This window comes from Lepidothrix coronata, unplaced genomic scaffold (assembly GCF_001604755.1).
Source record: "Lepidothrix coronata isolate B3197 unplaced genomic scaffold, Lepidothrix_coronata-1.0 Scaffold13, whole genome shotgun sequence".
In the NCBI taxonomy this organism is placed as follows: domain Eukaryota; kingdom Metazoa; phylum Chordata; class Aves; order Passeriformes; family Pipridae; genus Lepidothrix; species Lepidothrix coronata.
This window is the reverse complement of record NW_016690193.1, coordinates 4,406,165-4,422,653: the sequence shown is the minus strand read 5'-3', so window position 1 is coordinate 4,422,653 and position 16,489 is coordinate 4,406,165. Positions and strand designations below refer to the sequence as shown.

Genomic DNA, 16,489 nt, shown 5'->3' with positions numbered 1-16,489 from the left:
CACTGATGAAGCTATTAAACTGTACTGGTCACGGTACAGACCCCTGAGGGACACCACTAGTAAGTGATGTCCATCAGCGTCCATCCATTGAGCTGTTGACCCACTACTCTCTGGATGCAAGAGATTTACTATGGTTTGTGCAGCCATTATGGTTGAGTCGTTTTCAAATATGACTGTTTAGATTCAGCTTTTGGAATCACATTTATTTGCCTGTGGAGTGTGGCCTTTTGTTAATTCTTTTGTATTTTCAGGTTCAGTGTTTGCTACAGGACCAGTGACACAGCTGAAAAATATTTCCACTATTCATCTTCTGATAGAAGCCGTGGATGGTGGCAGTCCCACTCTCACTGCAGTTACTTCCATAGCGGTGCACATAGAAGACGTAAATAACTATGCCCCTCAGTTCACAAAGGTTCTGTACAATCTCAGTGTGAGTGAGGATGCCTCAGTCGGAGAAAGCGTCCTCATGTTTTCAGCCATCGACTGTGATTGGACCCATGAAAACACATATGTTGAATACTCTATTATTGAAGGCAATGCTGAGAATTTATTCTCCATAGAAACAAGTGTCATGGGGTCAGAAACATCCTACAAACTTGTTGGCAGTCTGGTTTTGAGCAATGTTCTTGACAGGGAAACAGCTTCTTCTCACCATTTGGTCCTCCTTGCCTCTGACTGTGGAACACCCTCCTTGAATTCAACTGCTACTGTACTAATAACTGTGCTGGATGTTAATGATAATGCTCCAGTATTTAGCAGCCCGGAATACCATGTTCATGTCAAAGAAAGCATCCCTATAGGTAGTCATGTCACCAAAGTTTCAGCAAATGACTGTGATGCAGGCACTAACGCAGAGATCACTTATGCTATCATCTCTGGAGACGACAGGGGACATTTTCGCTTGGATGAGAAAACAGGATCAATGGATTTGATGAAAACGCTGGATTATGAGGATACCATGAAATTCACTTTGATCATCCAAGCCACAGATGGAGGAGCCAATATAAAAAATATGGCTTTTGCTGTTGTTTTTGTAAATGTCCTAGATGACAATGATTATGCCCCACTTTTTTTGTTTCCCAGTCTGAGCTGCATTGTCAGTGAAAATATGCCTACATTTTCTTTTGTGTGCGCTGTTTGTGCACTGGATTTTGATAAAGGCTCCTACGGGCACATTACCTACTCCATTCAGTCTTCATGTTTGGCTCATCGTGAAACTCCTAGAGACCATGACATGTTCTTTATTGATCCTTTGACAGGAGATATTCATACAAAGCAAATGTTTGACTATGAAAGTCAGAATAGGTACTGCCTCATAATCCAAGCAAAAGACAAAGGTGACTCATTGGCTACCATTACAGTTCAGGTAGATATTGAGGGGAGAGATGAATTTGACCCAGTATTTACACAAGAACATTATTTTTTTAATCTCCCCAAGAAGAATGAAGCAGGCCAGTTACTTGGCAGAGTGACAGCATCAGACAGTGATGGTGGACTGGACGGAGTTGTTCATTACTCTCTTCTAAAACCTTCTCCATTCTTTTCTGTGAATCAAACCAGTGGTAATATTTATTTGACTCAGACTGTTCACAGAAAGAAAAATGGCATCAAAAAGAATGATGATGATAGTCTGGAATTGTTGGTAAGAGCTCATAGCCCAAAAATGGAGTCAAAGTTCACAATATGCACTGTTTTTGTAAATGTTTCCAGTTCTCCTGATATTGATCTCACAGCATCAGCACACAGCCTGACCATTAGTGTTTCCATTTCATCGATAGTGTTCTTGCTGCTTGTGGTTGGTCTTATCGCACTTACTCTGAGACATAAGCGAAAAGATCTGATGAATGCTTGTGTGAAAAAAAAAGCAGTTTCCTCCTCAGCTACTGATGTGAATTCAGCAAGAGAAGATAAGGACTGCCAGAAAATCCAAAGTACTGAGAGCAGTATGCTTCCCATGGGTGCTATAGCAAAATGGCTGAGCCTAGCAAGAATTGGAGAGGGGAAGGATGATGATGTCCCCTGCAGGCATTCAGACTCCAGTGGCCATGGTTCTGCTGAAGGAGAAACTGCAGAGGATGAAGAAATAAAAAGGATCAATGAGTATCCTTGCAGAAAAAACACCAGCTCAGCACTGAGCGAGTACGGCTCGCGAATGCCAGATTCAGGGATCCCAAGAGAGTCTGATCAGTTCTCCTATCAGTCTGGAGAAATGGATGGCATGGCTACCATGCAAAGCACGGAGAACATGCAGACCATTAAAGGAGAAAGCAGAGAAGAAGTCTGTGACACAGCCTATGCACATGAAATTTTGTCTCAAACACTTAAGAAAATTGGAATAAAAGAGAAAGGTATAATGACAGACCTCACAAGAGAATGTGTCCCGATGTCAGATAGGCAAGACTCTGGGTGTGATTCACTTGCAACTGTTGGCACCTCTGATGAGGATCTTGCAGGTAGTTATAACCGAGATTATGTACTCAGCTGGGAACCCAGATTTCAATCTCTTGCCTCAGTGTTTAATGATATTGCAGAACTGAAAGATGAAAACGTACACATTCACAGCTTGCCCAAGGAGAAGAAATCTCTTGTTTTCCCTCCTCCCTTGATAACATCAGTAGCACAGCCTGGCATACGGACAGTGCCACCAAGAATGCCAAATATAACATCAAGGCAAGCATTTAATAAATACGCTCATTCTCCCATTATCCATAATCTTGGATACCCTCCACCAACCATGACCCCAAGTTTTTCTCCTTCTCTCTCTTTACTTACTATGCAGACACCTACTGCTTCTCCAGTAGTATCTGATGGGAAAATGATAGGAACATGTCTTATTGATCCAAGCTATGAACTTGCAATGGAGGAAGAAATTCAGGTCTAGGTTATTAACTGACATATCTTACAGTAAAAAATATGGCTTAAAATATATTTTGTTATTTTTTAACAGCAAAATATGCCTGTCAGAGCTATATCACCAGTATTCTTTGTTTCCATGAGCTGAAACAGTTAAAATATAAAATAACCACAAACTTTGTAACTGTACATCTTATTCTTTCTAGAATACACTGTGAGACCATGAGGCTTCTCCTCTTTCAGCTCTCACCTGTGGTTTCCTATGTAAAACCCACAGCCAGGTGCCTGATAACCAACTTGACTAATTTTACTGTTCTTCTCATAAAATACATCAATAACAAATAAAGGGAAGTAATTACTTATTTTGGCAAAGATTCATTAGCATGCTGGTGGGTTCTGACTGCTTCTATGGTGGTATTAGAAGAGGATAACAGAGGGATGTGTAAGTACAGCAGGTTTGGAGGTGGGCAAAGAATAGAGCAAGGATTCCTACAGAGCTCTTTCTCTAGTGTGTATCCAGGCTTCCCAAATCTCAGCCCCTGAGTCCCAACAACCTGCTGTGCCTGGTGTGGTTTCATCATCTGCTATGCCTTATACTTGGGCTTTATTAGCTATCTTTGTGCTGTGGAAACCCATTAGCACTTTCTGTGCACCTTTTGTTTATCTCCTGGTTCAAAGCCAGCAAGTCACAATCATCTGAATAATGGTTCACCCTTGGAAAACAGAATAACCATAAGAGAAAAGCAACTATCTTCTCTATTATTACATCACAAATAGATACCTACTGTCTTTCTGTCCTGTTAGAGAAGCTGTCCTGGTCCTCAGGCAGCTGTAAGCACAGACAGTGTTACAGTTCTGAAGGTCTTGTATGTGTACACCCTGGTCTTTTGTCCTGTGTTGGACCAAAGATCTCTACAAGACCAGATAATCTGGCCTTGTTTGTTGTATGTATCATACATTTGGCATTTTGTGTATGTATGTATATCCAGACACACACATGCTGCGTATGCTTGTGTATTGTATCAGATCAATAAAATACACAGAAAATACATGTAGAATAACTGTTTTTTCTTCAATGTATATTTAAAAGTCTTTTGCATCACATGGATTAAAACTGAGCTATAGGGGAGTGTCTAATTGGTGCCCGGGAATCTGCTACGACTTAGATGTGTACAGAAGTATACATTGTACGGGTGGAGGGAAAGCATAGTGTGGTCAGGCTGAGTGATTTTGTGGAATCAGCATCAGGTGTGCAGTGGCTGCTTGTCCTCAGTCATGCGTGTCAAGACTTGCAGCCTGTGGGCTCATAACCTGTCTTTGAATAAGATCCTATTTCTGAGGCTAAATTGTCAGTGTACACCCTGCATATAGAATAGGATCCATACTACGCAAGAGAGTGTCTTTTAAAACTGGCATTTTTTCTGTGTACTGCTGTGGAGTAGGAAACAAGACATAGCTTAGGCATTCATTGGGATAGAAAAATTTTACCAAGAAGACAGAATGGTAAGTTTTATAGTCAGACCTGTGCCAGGGGGAGGAAAGCAAAAAAAGAGGACTGATTTCCAGTTCATATCTGAACTGGGAATAATAGGGTATCAGTTTAAGGACATTATTTCAGAATGAATATTATTCTCCACTTGTTAGCATTATGTCATCTATAGCCTGTTTACTTTTGACTTACATGTCTTAAGTTGTACAGTAATTTCTAATAGAGTGAAAGGTGTTCTTTGGGTGTTCACTTCTGTGCAGTTATAGTTTTGGGAGGCACACAAAGACACCTTTTCTATAAAGTCAAGAACTTAGCGAATGTGTTGTTAGTTTCAGATGGTCATGGGCAAGTGGCAGCTGTTGCTCTGAGGAGCAATGAGTACATGCCATCCTGACAGGGATCATCTTTCCAATGTGTGATCAGTGGCAGAATAAATGCTTTATACAGCAAAACTGTATTTCATCCTTCACACTGATGGATATGAAGCTGGTAGCTAGGACTTCCTTTCATGTATAGAGTCTAGGCTAATGGATGAGTAGCTTTTTCTTTGCTAATATTGCTGTTGCAAGAGTTCTAATGCTATTAGAATTAGAAATCATTAGAAAGCATCAGTCATCATATTTAGAAGAATATTTGGTCCTCACCATGCTAATGGTTGCCCACCTCCAAGAGTTCTTGAAAAATGTGAAAACTATTTCTGTTTATGCATTTTTTGCAGAGCTTGTTTTTGGTGCCTTTCTAATCAGATTTGATATTATTTGCATCCTATTTATCAAGCACATTATATAACCAATGCATACTTTGTGTTCCTAATAAGTGTTACAGCAATGTTTTCGTTGTCTCTTATGTATTAGTTAATTTTTTATAAAATGAGAAACAACACGTTGTAGTCAGGCTTAAAAGTATAACCATTGAAACAAGTGTCTGCAATAAATCATGTACAGTTCTTTTAAACCTTACTGTTTTTATCCCTAAGTAAACAGTATAACTTCTATAATTTACCATGAGTTTAATATTAGCTTGCCTTGAAGAGGGTGTGTTACTTTGCAATTCTGCACACCAGTTTTAGCACTTGGGAGAAGGTACAAAACTTGTTAGTGGAAAATCATATTAAGCTCAAAAAGCATAAGCTATAAAATAAAAGACAGTTGTCTCTTCTGGAATTTTGGCTGCCTGCCTTCTGGATTTGCTTGTTGGCAGCCTTGAAAACACTAGTGTAAATCACTACCAAATGGATATAAAAATTCCATCCACCGGTAGTAATCGTTATAATGATGCTCAAGCAGATTTCTGTGCAAAGGGGGAAAACCTTCATATTTTTAGGGAACCCATCATTTACAGATTATAAAAATGTATGCCTGTTTTCTAAAATGATACTAAAACCACTAGTTACCTACACAAGTCCATATTTAGTTTGTCTTTTATCTTCAACTGAAGATAGGAATTGTTCCTAAATCAGTTACAGGTAAAAATAGTTCTGATAAAAATAAACTCTTGTTGCTAACTCTAACCCTGACAGTTCCTACTATCATTTACATTTAGTTGTCATCCATTCTCTGTGCTGTATGTCACTTGTTTTCTGTAACTGACATGTAGCTTCCTGAAGAACTATATTTAACTGTTCTCTTTGGGAGACATACAAACTACAAACATGCTGCCCTGACAAAAAAAGTGTTACTAGCACCAGACTGACAGTTGTGCCCATATGGCTTTATACTTCTACAGCTCATGGAGTCAAAGACCAATTGGCAATCCAGTTGGCTACCACAGGCATGTGAGGCAATTGGGATTAGACTGCTTCCCAGCAGTGCTGCCTTGAAAACCAGCCCCTGAGGATGAAGGACACAGAGGAATTGAATCCTTGCAATGAGGGAATTGCTCTAGTTGGCTGTGAATGAAAGGTGCTGTTCCTTAAAATCCTGTAAAATCACTAATTGGAATAGGAGGCAGTTGCAGCTTTGTAATTGAATACACTGTGGTGAGAGGTTTAATTTACTATTTGGCTTACTTGGCTAGTGAAATGGCTTTACGGCTTCTTGCTCTTAGTATCTGTCACAAGAGAACCAACTCACTATGGAAATATGTGACTTAGTTCCTTGTAGATGATCTGGTTGGAATAACTAGAGTGTTGCAGAATCAAATAGAGTATACTTTTGGGTGCTGCCTAGTTGCTAGCTCTGTTAGCTGTTCTCCAGCATGTATAGAAGGCCTAATGTATATTCAGTCTGTGTATGGATTTGTATAATCAGATCTCATTTAGAAGAACTGCAGTCTGAGATCAAAATCCTCTTGGTGGCTTTGAAAATTCCTCCATAAATACATGCAACATTTAAAAAACATTGGAAAAAATGTGGATGCCTAAGCAAAAGAAAAGAGGCCTCAGAGAAGGGAAAAATGAAGATCTAAAACTTTTTGGTTTAGACTTGCACTTTACATTGCTGCTAGGGCTATTCCTCATAAAACATCAGATGCTTTTCTTCTAAAATGTGTAAAACGTAACAGAGGAGCATCTGTAAGGAATACAGAGGGGCAGCAGGGTAGGCTAAAATTGCAAAACGATTATACTTCTCGACACATATGGGTTACTTGAGCAATGTAGACAATACCAAATCCTTTAGCTGATGATAGTCTTAAAAATCACAATTGCTGACTTGTTACTGTATAAATGTTCAACTGACCAAACAAGTCCTGTAGTGGATGAAACATTAGATGCCAAGCCACATGCCTGAAAATGCAGATGAAATAGTAAAGGCCTGAAGACATCCATCATGCTATTCAAAATATCAATTGAAAATCTCATTACAATTAGAAAACTCAGATTTCTTGAATATCATGTTTACTACACTTAAAACTGTTGGTCATATCTTATCCTATTGAAAATAATATTATGTTTAACATTTTTTTGGAAGGTTGGTATTTACACAGTACTGGTCACCTTGCCCTAAAACTGCATGTTAATTGCTTACAAAAAGCTTTCAGAAAACTCAGAAAATGAAAGTAAAGCTCTTGATTGTGAGAGCTGGTCAACTAGCAGTAGCTATTGTATACAAGTGACATTTCAGAATGGATAGGGCTACATGATTCCTACTCACTAGCTGTTACCTAATATATATGCCTCCATCATTTTTTGGAAACTTTCAAATAGGAAATTCAAAAGAGCTTCTAAAATGGTGTTACTGGTAATATAACCAAAAGAAAGGGGTAGCAAGTCAAACTTGTTTGCGTTGACCTCAGAAAGTCATGTCTCAAGCCCCATCTAGCGGGATGCAGACTCATTTCTAGACTCTCCTTTTTAACAAACTGTAGAGTTCATTTAATTTCAAAGGCTTTTAAAATACTGGGTTCTGATCCAACACCCCAAGACTTCTTCTAGTGAGTTCAGTGGGACTTGAATAAAAAATGCACCTGGAAGAAATCGACAACATACGTGTGTTCCTGGTTCTCCCACAAGAGTCCCTGGCAGTGGAGAGCTGTCTCCCCAGTGTACAGTGCTGTAGACCAGCAGGAAGCAGCATTAAGAGAAGAGACAGCAAGAGCCTGGAAAAGAGAGTAGAACCAGCATGCAGTGAGGGGCTGTGATTTGAAGTTGAGGTTCCTCTATGCTTCATGGTGATTGATGCAAATCTTGCTTTATGTGCTTATTTTGGAGTGACTTTTAAAAGAAGTCTGAGAAAGTCTGTAAGGGAAAGGTCACCTACTGTTTCCTCATTCTACTTTTATGTAAACTACGTTTGGCTGCCTGATTTGCTACTGCTTTTACTGAACGCACAGAATAATTGTGCCTTCAGACAGGAATTTCTGCACTTGTCTTTGTCTTGTAAGCACTTCACCTGAGGTCAAGTACTGTCTAGAATTAATCTTCAAAATGATCCTAATAACTGTTAAAGTAGCCAGGAAGGATTTGGGAGTTGTTGAGTGGTTGTTAGGGTTTGGGGGATTTTGTGGAGTTGGTTTTTGCTTGGTGTTTTTTTGGGTTTGGGATTTTGTTGGTTTTGGGGTTTTTTTGAAAGATGCATGTGTTTTTTTCAGTTTTAAGTTGAACTCCAAAGTCATATATCTTTTGCACTTTGAATTCTGTCTTCTGTGACACTAGTGGAGCATCTTGTGCCATTGTCTGATCACACATTCACTGGGTAGAGATTGATAAATTTCAGTGGCTTACTCTATTCTCTGGCAATCAAATTGCAGTAAACTACATATAAGTTTGTTGCTGAAGGTCATAAACTATGCTTGATCAATGATATGTTTGAACTCCCCATTTTCCTTCAGTTTTTTCATATCCAGCTAATATGTTTCAGTGTTCACCATTTTCATCTCTCACATATTTCTTTTAACTTAGTTTTAATAACTGAAAATTAGGCATTCTTATCTAATCAGTTAAGGTGTGGAACCAAGATGCTAATGTTTCCTGTTAAAAGAATGTGATATGTTCCATCATTATTAGAGATAAATGAGGGTTTAATAACACAAGCTTCCTCTTAGTGGTAGTTTCTGTGTGGGGTTTAATGAGGTCTCCTGTGATTTACATTGAGTTAAGTAGTGATATTTATACCACAAAACCAAAAAGCAGCAAGGAAATTTGATAACTGCAACTAGTGTAAAGATGAAATGATGAAGCAAGGAGAACGTCTTGATAACTGAATTTTAAAACATGAGACTGAGTAAAAGGTGCATCCGATTCACCCACGTGCTTGAGACATTGACTGCTTAGGAAGATCTTTTGTTAGTCAATACTGCTAGGTAGTACTTTGTGAAATGCAGACCTGCTAATCCTTTGTTACAGCTCATGTTTTGTAGCAATTATAATTCTCACCGGTATAAGCAAAAGTGCCTAGCAATTCCCATGGCAAAATTAGTGATCCTTTATTGCAATAGCTCAGACCGATACAGTGCCATCGAAACTGTCACCTGCTGAGCTTCTTAATTTACAAAAAACTGCCACAAGTAAGTAACAAAAAGACAGATTTTGGGGTATTCTCCCTAAGAGAGAGATTAATTATGAATCTGAGCAAAAGCTTTCCAGTGACTTCTGATTACATTATTCTGAAATGTGTGTACATTTGCTTACTGTGTGTATCTCTTAAGCAGAGATGTTCTGAGTCTCAGCAATGAAGAAAGAGGGTGATATGTAAAAGTCTATGACAGAGACGAGACGATGGGATAAACTGGAGTTGAAAGGGAGAGCAAAGATACATACAGACGCAGAGCAGATCTCTGTTAGTGAGAATTCCCTGTTAAGAAGAACTGAGTGCTAGCCAGTGCAGCTGTCCAGAAGACAGTGTTGTTCTGCCTGCCAGGGACAGAGTTGCATGTTAAAGACCTGGCACTAAAAAATAACCTCTGAGGAACAAAAAAGCTTCCTTTGCTCACCTGCAGCCTCATGACAAAAGAAACTGTCTGCTTGACTCTGTCAAGGCTAGTAGCGAAAAGCTGGGGCTTCGGGACCTTGCAGCCTAGATCACTGTCCTGGTTCCAGCCAGGACAGGGTTCATTTTTTGCAGTATCTGGGAGGGGGCATGGCTAGGGCACAGATGTTATTCCATACCACCTCCTTTCTGGTCAACAAAACGAGGCTGATATTGTCTATTATCAGGTGGGTTTTTCTGTGTGAATAGTTTCTTTTCTGTCACTAGTATTGTTGCTTTTACTGTTCATTTGCTTATCTCATTGATGTTTCCAGTAAATTGTTCTTATCTCAACCCATGATCTTTATCTTTTGTACCTCTAATTCTTCTCTTCATCCTGCTGCAGGAGGAAGGGGGTAGTGAGCAGCAGTGGAGCAGTAGGAGCACTAAACTGGAGAATACTGTCCCTAAACTACAGCAATGACCTTCAGCAGAGTTCTGCTAATCAGCCAAGAAGAGGTAAAGAATAGGGAAAAACAATGTGGAGAAGGTCAGAGAGGACACACACAGTTTCTCAAGCTTGGTTCTGTAATATGGAAGAGAAAAATCAGGTGAGTGAGGAGGCAATAATGGAAAAAGGAATCATGGAGGCAAGAGGAATGGACAAGAGATTTGGAGGTTTGCAAAACTGAACAAGGCCCTGAATAAATTGATATAACTTTAAAACTTGCACTGCTTTTAACACAAAGTTGAATTTGAGACTTCAAGGGGTCCTTACTGACCTAAACTATTCTGTTATTGTAAGAAAGAAGTGTTACCATCAATAATAGTGAAAAGGTAGATGATTCAGTGGGTGATTAAAGGTCAGGTGTGGTATTGAATGAGGTTAGACACAACTGAGCTTCCTGTATGTTTTTCAGAAAGATGCTTTGCAGCACGGTGAAACTTCAACTGCTCATGCAAGATGTGAAGTCAAGTATAATAATTACAATTAGAACATGGGTATCAAAAGCATTTGTGCTGTCCAGGGAGAGCAGGTTTTGGTTGGTTACGGAGCCTGCTGTGGCTTGTAAGGTTGGCTTAGCCACAGGTATATATGCACACATAAGATTTTCTGTTACTGTACTGCTGGATGATTCTCTGTAATAATATATTTATGTCTGGTAAACAAATATTGCTAATCATGTTAGGATCATTTAGAGCTAACATATTTATTCACAAAGTTAATTACAACAGGTGATCTATATTAATTTTTATTTTGATAAATAATTAGTATGTTATGGAAGACTTAACTTTAGAAAACAAGCTTGTGTCTGTAACCAAAAGCTAATTTTGTTTAAATTAAAAAAACCCCAACACCTGTTCTGATGAAAGGAAGGAACTGGTCTGTAACTAAAAATTATGTCTACACAACAGTATCTACCCATAAAAGAGAACCAAAATACTTCTGAATGGGTTGATTTGAATATCTGAAGATGTGCTGCCACATTTTTTGCTCCAGCTAACAGACACACAGTTTACTAGCTCAAGTGGAACATTGTACCGATATAGCTACACTATCTAAAATAGGTTTGATCATATTCCCTACTGTGTAATGTAAGCTAAATTCTAGGATTACTGACTTCAAAGAGCAAAAAAATATAGAGGTGAAGGCATTGGGACCCAGCAGTCTGAATGCTGAAGAAGTTTAGAATTGTATCCTGCTAAAGATGTGAACATTAGCTGGAACTGTCTGGATAGCAAACATTATTCAGGGAAAAAAAAAAACAAACCAGGGTATGGACTGTCCAGTATGTTTTATCCTTATGTTTATGTTTTAAAGGGGACAAAGTGTAAGGATTACAAAAAGTCAGGGAATAGACTTCAGAAAATAACTGTAAACTGCCAAAGACTGTTTGCTCATAAAAAGAAAGAAATAAGAACCCTGGAAAATGAGGTTGATGTTGACCATGGGATGAATGACAGGACAAAGCTAATAGTAAGAGCAGGGAAGGAAAAGACACCATGCCTGAGATGAAAACAGCATGCTCAAAGAGAGGGGAAATAAAAGTTGTTGTCCTAAAAGTGTGAAAGAGTATGTGAGTGTGGAGTTAGCATGCCCAACAGGAAAGGATAAAAGCATGCCACTAGAAAGTCGTGATGGAGTCCCCCTAGGAAAGATGGGGAAATTCACCCAACCCTTGAACAGTTATCTCCATTGGATTGGAATCAGCTTTGGAGAAAAATCATGACACACAGGTGCAACAGTATTGTGCTCAGGTTTCAGGGTAGGTCATGTGCCCAAACCCTGCATTTTTTAGGAGACAGCTCAATGCATAAATTCAGTGGAATTCATGTATTTGAGTTTCAAAAAAACACTTGACACAGTGCCAAGTAAGAGTTGATTCTAGAACTGCAACGTGATACATTTATTGCAGAGTATATTGGAAGGGAAAACCAGAGTTGGAGCGAAGTCATTGGTAGACAGATTTTTCTGGACTTGGTTTCACAGATGGATTTTTCTGGATTGCTTAATATTTCCAATAGAGCCAGTGACAGAAAGAAGCCTGATTGGAACAGAGCTTGGTCAGTTTACAAGAGGGAATTTGGATTAACTTCATATGTGAATTGTTCAAACTTCATCCTCCAACTATTGGTTCTTATATTACCTTGCTCTGGTTTAGATTAAGGGGCACCTGAATTTCTGATATGATTGGTCTTTGTAACCGTATCTATTTTAATCTCTATTTAACCTTTTCTACTGTCACACCATATGTAATTTTCTCCAGTCCTTCAGAAATTTTTGTGGCTCTCATCAGAAGCTACATATTCAGCTCCTTGAAATACATTTCATTCAGTTGTTATTCCAGTATTCTTAAAAACCAAAAATAATTGCATCTTAACATTTGTAGACCTGAACTATTTGCAGCCAGTTTTTATTTGATTCTTGAATGCCAAGTACCCCAGCTGCTGATTCAGCCATATTCATCCTGGTATCTCTTCTCTGACATTTGTAGCATTACCATTCCTTCACTTACTAATGGACTGGACAATGTTTATTGTCCCTAAATAATGTCAGAGGTTTGTCATGTTTCTTCAGAAGTACAAACCAGAAAGAAGTATTGAACATTTATGAATTAATAGTGCTTCGCACAATTGTATTTGAAGAAAGAATTTATCTTTGTTAGCACAGAGAAAGAAAACACTACCATTTGAAAAAGTTGCATAAAGCATGAATGCAAGTACAAAAGAGAATGTACTGAGATGGTGGTGTCCAGGATCATGCATCTTGGCATGGACTTCAGTACTGTTCAAAGTACCATAACTCACAGAACTCTGTTTAATCCATTAGGCTATCTAGAACTGCCATTTCTTGATGTGAGTTTGGGACCAATTGAGTAGTTTCAAAATTTGCCCAGGGATTCAAATATTTAAAAATATTTTGTTTGAGTTTTCATCAAGGTATTTTGAAATTTAATAGAGATGTTCACATTTCATAAACAATGCATGAAAACTCAAAGGCAGGCACATTTTACTAAGCTTCCAGTTTCATGAATCTACCTTTTTTCCTTCTTCTATTTCCCTGCCTGTTTTTCTCCCCACCCCACAATATCTCTTCCTGCCAAAAATTATTTTGGGATTTGAACTCAAACTGAGGACCTGTAGTCAGATGACTGAAAGCAGATTTTGCTATTAAATGTTGTATTACTGAATCATCTCACTTCATTTTATAGATGTGGAAGTATAAAAGTTGTAACATTTTTGGAATGTGGTTGTAGAAAGTTTCACAGTGTGCATTTGGAAAGATTCAGTATTTCTGACTGAAGATGCTGTCAGTGAGTGATACATGTTGTCTCCAAGAAGCAACAATAAGGCCTTTGGAGTATTTCACACCACAGTGTGCTCTGTAGATGCCTGATATTTTACAAGAGCTTATTCATAAAATATTTTAGTAAGTTTTAAAGTTTTATTGTTTCTATTTCTGTCTCTGACTGTAAAGCCAAGCTCCGTTAATACTACAATTCCAACTATAAAGAATTCTGTGAGAATAAAGGAACTTATAAATAATGCATTTAGAAACCTCTAAAAATGAGAGAACTTTTGGCATGCCTCTTAAAGCAAAATATCTCATGATCAGCCACAGACAGAGATTTTTTTTAACCATAAACAGTTAGGTAGGAAGAGACTTACTGGCTTTTTAATGGAATTAAATCTTTTGCTTGCAACCTAGGAGAGTCATTAAGCTTATTGGTAGCTTTTATTCTGGGCAGGCTAATTCCAAGGGTTGAGATTCATAGTTTATTTTGAGAGGAAAGTAGTTGACTTGTGGTAAGTGTCACCCCGCTCTCATGGACTGGGGTCTGAGTCCTCTGTGCATATGAAAGAAGTTACCACAGCTGGATCCCAAGTTCCTATCCGCGGATAGTCTGCAAAGTGTCATCTGTAGCTCAGGGGCTGAATCAATCACTGGATATTATGTATTTCTGTGGAAATCTTGGAGGAAATACAACAGTAGTATCTCCTCCCAGGAACTTTCCCAATAGGCTTTGTTGTTGTTTTAAATTGATTGCTGGTGTTTTAATTAACTGTTTTTTTCCTATGGGTGTTCCTCTTAGTCAGTGCTGCAATACGAACACAATACAAACAGTGTCCTTCCTTAAGTGGCCTTCAAGCCAGGAGCCTGTTTTAAGAGGGGATACAGGAGAGAGAAGTCCCACTCCTTTTCTTCTCTCTAACATCTTTTCCTCTTGACATTATTCACAAATTTTCCCTGTTTTCAATACCTATAAATGTAATGAAAATGGAACTTAGCTCTCTGGGAATAATTTATTTGAATCCAATTCTTCCCCAGGGCTTCAGTGGGAATTCTCACCCAGGACAGATCTCTTCAATACGTGGAAGAGTGCTCACAACATGAAAAATTACATCATTTTATGCTTCCCTCTGCATTAAATCTAACACTTTATGATTTTCAGAAAACTCTCTACTCAGAAACCAAATTTATGACTCAGGAACACCTTTAATGAAGACACTGTCGAAGATATAGAGAAATGATAAGAAAAGAGGAAATCTTCCTGTGGGAACAGAAATTGTCAGTGGTTGAAATATCTGTGTAAGCATGTGCTTAAATCCTGTTTCACATTTAGATCTAGAAGATATAGCTCAATGTCACTTGAAGAATTTCAAGAATTCCTAGCTGGCTTTCACCAAAGGAAAAATAATCTTTAACTTCTTTTCTTTCCTTCTCTTTCTTTTATTGTAGACATTTTGAATGCTTTTCTTACATTTTTTCGTCTTCCGATTCCTCAGTTTTGAAGCATTTCAAATTCTTTTCTCTGTTACCTTACCATAAATATTAAGCAGTTCCTGTCATTTGCGCAAGGTATAGGCAAAACAGAATATGATTCAAGAAATAACTCTTTGACAGTGGCTGCTGAAGAACAAACCTGGGGAAAGCTGGCAACTGGACAAACAGATAAAAAGGAAGTGAGTTGAACACTCTCCCAGATTCTGTGGTTGTTAGATGGCTTGGCACAAGTATTGGGTTTCTTTTTTTGGTGAAGTCCCTGAATTGCAGCTCAAGAGTTTTAAGCCAGGTCCTGCCTTTGGAATGTGCTTTGTTCTCTGGTCGGTTCCTGAGGTGATCCACCCACTGCTAGGATGGACTTCAAAGTTGTAATCTGGTCTTTGTGGGATCAAAGGCAGCCCATCAAAATGAAGCTCTTGAGGATAAGTTCCTTGTTCTGTATCTTGCTACTTGTAGTCCTGCCCACTTACTGTAAAACCATTTAACACATGATCAAAGTCTTTCCATGGCAAGTGACAAAAATTAAAAACTCAACTAGTGGGATTGGGAGCCAATAAAAGAAAAGGTAATTTAGGGTTTCTAACATAAACAACTTTATTATGTTGCAAAAGGATTTAAAAACTGACTCTTTTCTTGGGTCTCATTAGGTTCTTGCTTGCCTATGCTGAGATCTTCAGAGTATTCCAGTCCTTCCTTCATTGATAATTACAGGTTGATTAACCCAGCATTAAACTATTTTTGATGTTTTGGAAAGAACACTAAAGTTGCTTATTTTGTATGAGATACTGATTTTACTTCAGTCTTGAATACTGCTAAAATTGATATAAAAAAGAATTTTGTATTTTTAAAGAAAAAAGAATTGCCATGGATTTTTTATCTTTAGTTTTATGTGACAAGTTTTTATTCAGTTATAGCTGCAACTTTGCAAAAGAACTGAAACTTGTAAAGCAGTGAAAACCTAAGATTTTACAGAATTGAAGAAATTTTTGTTCTTCATACCTAACCCTTCCCCAGGCATGCAGAATAGTATTTTTAATATTAAAAGGCATTTTAACATCATACTCCTGCATAATTTTCTATGTGATATTACCTAGCCAACCTTTTTTGTACACTTTTTCTCAAAGGGTTCAGAACGTGGCACTGTGTGCTTTGATGAAGGACAAAGTAGATAATTTTATTAAACTGATGAGCTCAGGATGAAAAAGAGAAAGAATATAGAGTAGGTGTAAATCATATAAATAACCTCTAGAGTTTTGTGTTTCAGTATTGGCTAATGGATAATGGCATTTCCTGGTGGTGCATAAATTCAAGGTTGTAATCTGTCATGTATCATCCATATGCTTTAAAGACTTTAAAAATAGGAAAAAAGGCACAATAGCAATTTTCAGGTGACTCAGAATGGTGTTATCTTTCTTTATTCTTGCATTTACAAATTCTGTCAAAAAAGGGTTTCTTGTATAATTAGTTGTCCAAGGAAATGATTCCCAGAAGAGGAAGAGCTAAAAGAGCTAAAAA

General features: G+C 38.1%; 1 protein-coding gene across 3 annotated transcripts in view; it reads left to right on the top strand.

The window, feature by feature from the left end:
• Positions 1-4,024, top strand: part of DCHS2 (dachsous cadherin-related 2) — a 109,860-nt gene extending 105,836 nt beyond the window's left edge. For all 3 annotated transcript variants that reach the window (XM_017805972.1, XM_017805973.1, XM_017805971.1), the window contains exon 20: positions 252-4,024. In XM_017805972.1, the coding sequence (XP_017661461.1) occupies positions 252-2,881 (2,630 nt within the window). In that variant the 3' untranslated portion in view covers positions 2,882-4,024. The remainder of the gene's footprint in view (positions 1-251) is intronic.
• Positions 4,025-16,489: the final 12,465 nt, after the last annotated feature.